The following is a 9,533-nucleotide window of genomic DNA, read 5'->3' as shown; positions in this document are numbered from 1 at the left end:
CCTCAATGCGCCCTCAATTTACTAGCGTGCGGGGTGCTGCCCCGAGTGGTTTCAACTTTGTTTACTTCACCGTGTGTCAGATGGGCCTCTAGTTTACTTATTTTCACCCACTGCCACATGGGCCAGCACACGAAGATACAGAACACGAGCTGACAAGGCAGCATGTGGACTGGTTGACCGGTCAACTAAACAATATACGGAGCTATACGCTGACACAGTGAGCGTGTAATCCGTTGGTATAGAGTGTTCGTATGAGAAGGGAGGCCCGTGAAAGATAGCAGAGAGAGAGAAAAGAGGAACTCCCTCCGTTCGATAATGTAGTTCCAACATCTATTTACATATAAAAAGTGCTTGATGACCTAACCAAAGAAAAGAAAATTACGCTAGAAATTACCACAAAAATTAGGAACATCTAGCCGTTAATTTAATAGGTAGAAGACTTTATCATCATTAGATTAGATTCTACTTGAAAATTACTCATCATTGCCATTATAATGTAGCAAATCGTCCCTTTTTACGCTAGAAATTACCACAAAAATTAGAACATCTAACCATTAATTTAATAGGTAGAAAACTTTATCACGTTAGATTAGATTCAACTTGAAAATTACCCACCATTGCCATTATAATGTAGCAAATCATCCCTTTCCCCATCTCTTATCTTTTTTCCCTCTAGAAAATCATATCCGGTGAACAACCAAACGAGAAGAAACGAGCTAAAAAAAGATCACAACAAACCCTAGCTTGGCTACGCCATCCTCATGGCCATTGGATTGGCGGCTTTCAGGCGAAGACCAAGCGCAGATAGGGCTAAAAGGCACATGTCGCCTCCTTCGAGGTGGCTCCCTTTACCAATATGTAGCATGCATGAGCAGTGGCCAAGAGCAAGGTATGTACGTTGATGGATTCTTCCCAAATATCCAACCCTACAATGATCAATTGCATGCATGCCGTTTTGTCTTTTTGCCATCTCCTATACGCGGGTCTCACAGACCATTTTTTGATCTGTCCCGTGTTCTTTACACAAATCACACAATCAATCTCACGATCTCATAAACAAAACTCACCATAGGTTCGACTCATACCATCACAAGCAACCCTCCAAATTTTTACTTGCCGTTCTTGCCGATGATGTACTATTATTCCAAATCAATATACATCACCATGATGGCTTTCCCTAAAAAAGAACTCTCACGAGCGAGTGCCCCAATCTCCACGATTGTGCCATCCTCCTCGATTGTGCCATCGGCTCCATCAGGTTTTCCTAAAAAAGAGCTCTAAAAAAAGAACTCTCACGAGCGAGTGCCCCAATCTTCTCAATTGTGTGCCGACGATTCCATCAGGTGAGCAGATCACCTCCAGCAGCTGGACCATCTGCAGAGATCATATAGAACTGACATAAAGTTCAATATTTTCTTAAAAGTAAGAGCAGAAATGGCAGAACAACTAATGTCTTCAATTCAAGGTATGACAACACAATCAAAAGCTTTTAATTCATGTAAAATGGCTTTTTAAACTTCTCATAAGTTCCCCTTGTGGATTTTCAGTCATTGTTGTACATCAACTTCTCATCCTCAATTGCAATCTTATCTTATTCTTAGATTTCAATATTTCTTAACAGCAATAACATAATCAGTAGTATAATGCACGTCTTCAATTCAAGGTGTGACAACACAATCAAATGCTTTTAGTTCGTAAAGAGGTGGAAGAAAGAACTACATGCACAATATCAGATTGTACAACTCCATGTTCGCTTTCACATCAATGGGAGGAGAGGTAGACACAGAAAAAATGGTCCCATGCCTTATGTATTTGGAATGAATGGCCAAAAATATCACAGATAGGTACTCTACTACCTGAAGGTAAAGACAAACTACGCACGGCGTAGTTGCACACCTATGCCACTACAAATGAGGTAAGAATCAGAGTTGACGCGTCAACATCAGAAGATAAAAGGGAATCAACAGATCCTCCCATTGTCGAGGACCTTAAAAATATATTGGATAAAGATAGACTAGCAAAAACACTCAGAATGGTAAGGGATAAATTCGAAGGTGACTATCCACGTGAGATTAACACGACATGGCATACCATCTGCAACTGAAGTACCAGACTTGAACTATCACAATGTGAGATTAGCACGACATGACATGCCATCTGCAACTGAAGTAGCAGCCTTGATTGTCAGTGATACAACAGAGAATGGAAAAGTACATGATATCATTGTTCAGTACAAAGACATGAGACCAAGAAGAATATCGGAGAACCATTCAAAATTCATGGTTGTGCAGTATCCATTGTTATTCCACTACGGAGAAGATGGGTATAGAGGAAATATACATTGCACAATAAAAGAAGGTGCAAAATGCAAGAGAAATCATGTAAACCTTGCTGGTGTGTGAAAAGCTTAAATTGCAGTTCAATATGGATTCCTTTGCAGGCATTTTGCAATAGTGCAGTACAAATAGACTGCATGAAAAGACATAAAGGAAACCTAAGAACGCAATTATATGCTGGCTTGCAAGACACAATAGACCGAGGAGATGCAAGGGCTGCCCAGGTATGAAGGACAATACTATTGTCGTGTGCCATCCAGCTTCACAGATAGCCCAAGATTTTTTTTTTTCGAAAAGGGGGGCTTCCCCGGCCTCTGCATCAGCATGATGCATACGGCCATCTTATTAAGCATAAAATAGTCCACAAAGTCTCCAAGTCTCAAGGTTGTCAACAAGAAAAGTAAGAAAAGGCTCACACAGAGCCCGAAGGCTAGATACACAAGCTAGCCAAAGCACTTATACATCACAGCCGTTTGGCTCCAAAATAGACAGGTAAACTAATTGCCTATCCTGTTACACGACCGCCATCCAAACCGGCTGAATATATCCCGAGCTACCATCTCCCATCGGATAGCAGCAGTAACCAAAAGCTCCCTGGCCTCCGTCGGAGTGAGTAGCGACCAGGAACGGATAAGAGCCGTTGCTCGGAAGATAACCTGCAAAACATGGATATTTGTTGATCTGTTAAAGACGAAGTCATTTCTGCAATTCCAAAGCGCCCACAAAAAAGCGCAAACCCCCAAGCGAATATGTTTTGCTAACCCGGGCTCTACCCTAGTTAGCCATGTCCCAAACAACATGTTAACCGACCTTGGTGGGGTAATATTGAAAGCGACTTGAATAGTTGTCCAAAGAATTCTAGCTAGTGGGCAGTCAAAGAAAAGATGTTTAATGGTTTCACCCTGATCACAGAAACTACACCTAGTAGGTCCTGTCCAATTACGCTTAATAAGATTATCCTTTGTTAAGATCACCTGTTTATGTAGAAACCACATAAACACCTTGATCTTTAAAGGAACTCTGACGTCCCACACATGCTTTGAAGTAGGAATTGAGCTGGAATTAATAACATCAACATACATTGATTTAACCGTGAATCCCCCCGACCTAGTGAGATTCCAGCGTAATTTATCAGGTTGTTGAGATAGTTGTACCTGCATCAGTCTCCTAACTAGATGCAGCCACTCTTCCCAACGATTGCCCACTAACGATCTTCTAAACTGGATATCCAGGGGTATCGAGGCGAAGACCGATGCAACCAAAGCATCGCGCCTTCGAACTATACGATACAGAGACGGATACTGGATTGCTAGGGGAGCCTCTCCAAGCCAAGTATCCTCCCAGAATCTCGTGCTTGCACCATTACCAACTAAATGCTTTGACCTCTGAAAAAATGAAAGCTTCACTTTCATAAGCCCTTTCCAAAAGGGTGAATCAGTTGGTCTAACCGACACCTGAGCCAAAGTTTTGGTTTGGAGATACTTGTTACGCAGGATTTGAGCCCACATGGCGTCAGTTCCTGAGGATAACTTCCACAACCACTTACTAAGAAGGCACCGGTTCTTGACTTCGAGATTCTCAATCCCCATACCCCCTTGGTCTTTCAGTCTACAAATGATATCCCACTTCGCTAACCGATATTTTCTCTTAGGCTCCTCCCCCTGCCAAAAGAACCTCGATCGATAGAAGTCCAGTCGTTTCCTAACTCCAACTGGGACTTCAAAGAAGGACAAAAGGAACATGGGCATGCTCGTGAGCACCGAATTAATAAGAATTAAACGGCCTCCATACGACATGAGCTTGCCCTTCCAACAACTTAGCTTCTTCTCGAAACGATCCTCAATACACTTCCATTCATTATTCGTGAGCTTGCGGTGATGAATAGGAATTCCTAAGTAGGTAAAAGGCAGCTCACCCAAACCACATCCGAACAACTGCTTGTAATCCTCTTGTTCCTCTTTGGCTCTCCCAAAGCAGAACAACTCACTTTTGTGGAAGTTAATTTTGAGCCCACTTAGCTGCTCAAACAAACAAAGCAGCAGCTTCAGATTTCTAGCTTTTACCAAGTCATGCTCCATGAAGATGATAGTGTCATCAGCGTATTGCAGGATGGATATACCCCCATCCACTAAGTGTGGCACCAAGCCCCCTATTTGGCCAACTTACTTGGCTCTCCCTAACAACACCGCCAACATATCGGCTACTATGTTGAACAGAATAGGGGACATCGGATCTCCCTGCCGCAGGCCCTTATGTGTCTGGAAGTAATGACCGACATCGTCATTCACTTTTATGCCAACACTACCCTTTTGCGTAAAAGTTTCAATCTGGCTCCTCCAGCCCTCGTGGAAACCTTTCATACGCAAAGCTTGTTGCAGAAAAGGCCATTTAACTTTGTCATACGCTTTCTCAAAATCTACTTTAAAGATGACTCCATCAAGTTTCTTAGAGTGAATTTCCTGGAGCGTTTCATGCAACACCACCACCCCTTCAAGGATGTTTCTGTCTGGCATGAAAGCTGTTTGGGATTGCTGCACCACAGAATGCGCAATCTGTGTGAGCCTATTAGTCCCAACCTTGGTAAAAATTTTGAAACTGACATTCAAGAGGCAGATAGGACGAAACTGCTCAATCCTGAGAGCGTCGGTCTTCTTTGGAAGCAACGTTATCGTTCCAAAGTTCAAATGAAAAAGTTGAAGCCGTCCAGCAAAAAGGTCGTGGAACATGGGTAGCAGATCCCCTTTGATGATATGCCAACATCTTTTGTAAAACTCCGCCGGGAACCCATCCGGCCCGGGAGCCTTATTGTTCTCCATCTGAGAGATGGCATCGAAAACCTCCTTTTCCGTAAACGGCGCAACTAGCATGTCATTATCAGCAGCAGTTAATTGAGGCACATCCTCAGTCCTGGACTCATCGAGGGACACAGCGCTATCCTCCGGCGGTCCAAATAACTGCTTGTAGTATTCGGTGATGTATAGCTTAAGATTATCGTGACCAACAATTGTGCCTTCATCTTGCTCGAGCTGAAATATTTTTTTCTTTCTGTGTTTGCCATTCGCAATCAGATAAAAGAATTGAGTGTTCGCATCCCCTTGGATTACTTTGCGAACCTTTGCTCTGAGCGCCCACTTCAGCTCTTCTTCGCGGAGAAGTTCCTTCAACCTCTTTTCCGCATCAATCTTACAGCACATATCCGCAGATTGAAGAACCGCTGATTCAGCTTTAACATCTAGGTATTGAATAATCTCCAGGAGTCTGTCTTTCTCAACCTTATAAACTCCACTTAGATGTTTAGCCCAACCTCGAAGAAAGCACCTCAAATGCCTAATCTTATTCTGCCATCTCTCGACAGGCGATCTACCCCTAGACTCTCTAGCCCACTCTCTGGCAACAATATCCAAGAAACCTTCTCTTTCAAACCATGACGTTTCAAAGGAGAAAGTATTCTTGTTTCCCACATGCCTTGGCTCCCCTGAGTCAACAAATAGCGGTGTGTGGTCCGAAATTCCTCGCGTTAGAGCCTGCACCGTGACCAGAGGGAACTTCTGCTCCCATTCGGCACTTGCAAGAACCCGATCCAACTTCTCATATGTCGGATTTGGTAAAGAGTTAGCCCAGGTAAATTGTCTACCAGAGAGTTCGATTTCTCTCAAATCCAAACTCTCAATGATGGTATTAAACATAAAGGACCATCGCCCATCAAAATTATCGTTATTCTTTTCATCCCGCCTCCTAATAATGTTGAAGTCCCCCCCAACCAGGATAGGGAGTTGTTCGGACCCACAAATTCGAACCAGGTCAGCCAAAAATTCAGGTTTAAACTCAGGTTGTGCAGCCCCGTAGACCGCCACCAACACCCAGTTAAACCCATCTATTTTGGACCTGACTCTGAATTTCACTGCAAAGTCACCCATAACAACACTCCGGACTTCAAGGGAATCACATCTCACACCCAGCAAGATGCCCCCAGACCTCCCTCTTGGAGGAAGACAATGCCAATCGAATTCCACCCCTCCCGACAACGTGTTAAGAAACTGAGGTGCAAAATTATCCCTACCAGTTTCAGAGAGAGCAATGAAATCTAAACGGTGCTCTAAAGATGCCTCCGCTAGAAACCTACGTTTAGCCAAGTCCTTAAGACCTCTGCTATTCCAGAATATTCCTTTCATAGGTCATCATGGAATTTTTTGGCCTTACGAATTCTAGCACTCCTGCGTACCGCGGATGCAGGGTACACCTTCCGCTTCCACTTACGTTTAGGAATGTTATCACCTGTAGCCCGGTCCTCATAACCGTGCTCTGGTTGAACATGGGCTGCATCATCTACCTGGAGTTCATCCTCATCAGGCTCCGCAGACGGAGGAACAAGATCCGCGCAGAATTTATCAAGCACCCTAACACCCAAGGCCTCAATCTCCGCATCATTCAAAGGTTTTACAGCCGCTAGGTTTCTAATAGACTCCAAGGCCCGTTCTGCTTCCAAATCTAAAAGATCATTAACCGAGTTTTCAATTTCCAAATTATTATTCCCAAGAGACACCCCCACTTGGTTTGCATTATTAATAATCTCATCCTTAGAGAAATGCAGAATAGAATTTGAAACATTAACTGACATACCTGTTGTGCTCTCCACATCACGCAGCTTGGCCGCCCGCATAGCGCACCTCTGCTGCAAATCATCAACCTCCGGAAGGTCCTGGAGACGAGAGCTCGTCCGCCTCCCCTCGGAAGCAGGGTCTCGGATCCCTCCGAACGCGATCACCTCCTCCCGAGTAGCGGCTCCCGGAGTAGGTCTGGGAGAGGGGGACCGCGTAGGAGATGTGGAGATGCCTGACGGAGTTGGCACCAGGGCCTCCTGCCCTAGTCCGACCCCCCCAGCCGACGCCGTGGCAGCCGTGCGCTCCACCTGCAGGACCGCCGTCGGTACTAGAGGGTCAGGGGCCACCTGCCCCTGACGCCTGCCTAGCACCTCCGGCGACCCCACCACCAACGAGGCTCCCGCGAGACGGACCTCCAGGGCCTCCTGCCCCAAAGATATGTCGCCCCGGCTGGACACAGGTACCTGCGCCGCCTGCTGTGAAACAGAAGAATGAGAGGGAGTCGTGGCCACCTGCCCAGACGCCCCTCCCCTCCGCAAGGAAACCGAAGACCTAGATCGCCCTGGCGACTCCTGAGGCTCCACCTCTTGAACAACACGGGCACTGAAGCTGGCCGACTGCCGGGGTGACCGCCCAAAGTCCAAGACCGGTAGCGAATGCTCGAACGCATCGTCAGAGTCAACCCGATCACTCCACAAACGAGGAGGCGCCGACGACGGCAGAAAAGATCCAAACCGCAGTGAGTTATGAGGCAAAGACGAAGCCGGGGACTGCTCCATCCCGGCTCCGTTCTCCGACTCCTGAGCAGCAGGCCCCGATCCATTGGGCTCCTGTGCTGCCTCATCCGCCTGCTCCCTGGGAGCACCTGTATCATCACCCCCATCGTGCATATCCACGTCAGTGCCAGCAGCAACCTCAGCAAACAACTCTGCATCCTCAAACTCAATATCAAGTGGAAACACCTCGCCTCTATAGGTCCAGTTGATGACGTCTGGGACATACTCAATATCCAGAATGCTAACTCGCAGTCGAGCCACCCCCTGAGCTCTAGTGAACGCCATATCCACTTTCTCCGTCTTACCAACCATAATCCCCAAACTAGCCACCACACGCACATCAGAAAGAGCCTCAGACGGTGCCCCCGAGAAACGCAGCCACACCTGAGTAAGAGGCTTCCCCTTAGGCTCAACTTTCTTCCACTCGTGGAACTCCAAAATACCTTTGGTGCCTGGCACCTTACACATCCCAAAGCTCAACAAACGCTGCAAGTCCTCAATCGAAGGAAACTCCACTCTGAATACTCTATCCTCAACGGGTACGAGGTCCCACTGAAAATCACCCGGAACCAACTCCTGAAGTCTCTGCACAATCTGAGCCTGGGAGACATCTCCCTGTGTCACCTTGACCAAACCAGAAGTAAGGCTCTGTGTATCAGCTGGGATCTCCCTCGCAGCCGCTGACTCGAAGAACATCAGCTCCGCACAGTACACACCATATACAGTAAGAGCTGGAATATGGTCCCTCAGCAAAGGACAATCCCCTGAAGCATGCGTAGGCTTACCACAGGATTCGCACAGCTGGGCCACACACTCCGCGATGAAGTGCCCCTTCTCTCCGCACCGGTAACAAAGCATTCTCTCTTTCTTCCGAGCGTACTTGGATGCCCTCTCAGAATCAGCCACTTGAACCACCTCGGCCTCCTTCGCAATCCCAGGAACCTCAGCAACCGCAAGTGCATTCACCACCTCCATCGCCTGGGGAGGTAGCTCCTGTGGTGTCTGATCAGTCTCCATCGCCGCCCCGTCAGAGTCAACATGTCTAGGGGGAGGCGGCCGGCGGAACCTTCCGCGGCCTCCACCACGACCACGGTATCCGCGATAACCTCCTTTGTGCCTGTTATCAGGTCCTGAGGCCCCCTCAACGAAGCCTCCAGCCGGCCCCAGGAACGGTCTCTCTGCAGACCCGTCACTCTGCCAAGCATAACCCCGACCTCCTCCCGCTGAAGATGAGCCCCGATGCTGGCCTACTCCATACGCATCAAACCCGTCATCACCCCACTTGCCTCGAGGTGCATCAGTCGGTCTCCCACTGGTATTACTCTGATTACTCTGAACCTGATTCTGCCCCGAACGATTCTGCGCCTGACGAACCGCAAGGTGTGGCGGGGGTGCACGCTGACCCCCGGCAGTTGCCGCCACCGGATCAGCAGCGACACCGGCAGCCACCGTGGCCCCCGGCGTCTCGGCCCTCAGAGCAGCCATCCCCTCCGCCGACGCGTTACGAGCCGGCACCACCGGCGGTGCAGGGCGAGGAGCTCCACGGCCAGTATTAACCATACCAGTCGTCATCGACCCAGGAGCCGGCGCCGCCGGCGGCGGAGGGCGAGGGCCTCCCCGGCCGACCCTAGCAGCATGAGATGGCACCGGGGGTCTATGCGCTGCCCGGCCAGCCGTCGTTGGCTGCGCCTCAGGAGCCCGAACTCCCGGAGCGCCCAGCTGCTGCCGCGGCTGGAGAGCGCCTCCACGCCCTGCAGCACCCGGCGCAAGTGCCGGCGGCTGCTGTCCGGCCGGCGGTGCGCCCCGTCCCGACGCATGGG

The 9,533-nt window shown here is 48.4% G+C and overlaps 1 protein-coding gene across 15 annotated transcripts in view; it reads right to left on the bottom strand.

Annotated features, from left to right (window-relative positions):
* Positions 1-919: 919 nt before the first annotated feature.
* Positions 920-9,533, bottom strand: part of LOC119329255 — an 11,035-nt gene continuing 2,421 nt past the window's right edge. For 4 of the 15 annotated variants that reach the window (XR_005159382.1, XR_005159378.1, XR_005159376.1 and 1 more), the window contains one exon: positions 920-2,163. Coding sequence is in view for 3 of the 15 variants with exons in the window: in XM_037602267.1 (XP_037458164.1) it covers positions 2,850-2,992; positions 6,957-8,025 (1,212 nt within the window). In the remaining 12 variants the exon portion in view is untranslated. Of the gene's footprint in view, positions 2,164-2,737; positions 2,993-6,956; positions 8,067-9,533 lie in introns of those variants that run through there. The other 11 variants (XR_005159387.1, XR_005159380.1, XR_005159384.1 and 8 more) reach the window with 7 other exon arrangements.

The sequence above is a fragment of the Triticum dicoccoides genome, chromosome 7A, assembly GCF_002162155.2.
Source record: "Triticum dicoccoides isolate Atlit2015 ecotype Zavitan chromosome 7A, WEW_v2.0, whole genome shotgun sequence".
NCBI lineage: Eukaryota > Viridiplantae > Streptophyta > Magnoliopsida > Poales > Poaceae > Triticum > Triticum dicoccoides.
The sequence above is the reverse complement of the archived record's forward strand: the minus strand, read 5'-3'. Positions and strand labels throughout refer to the sequence as shown.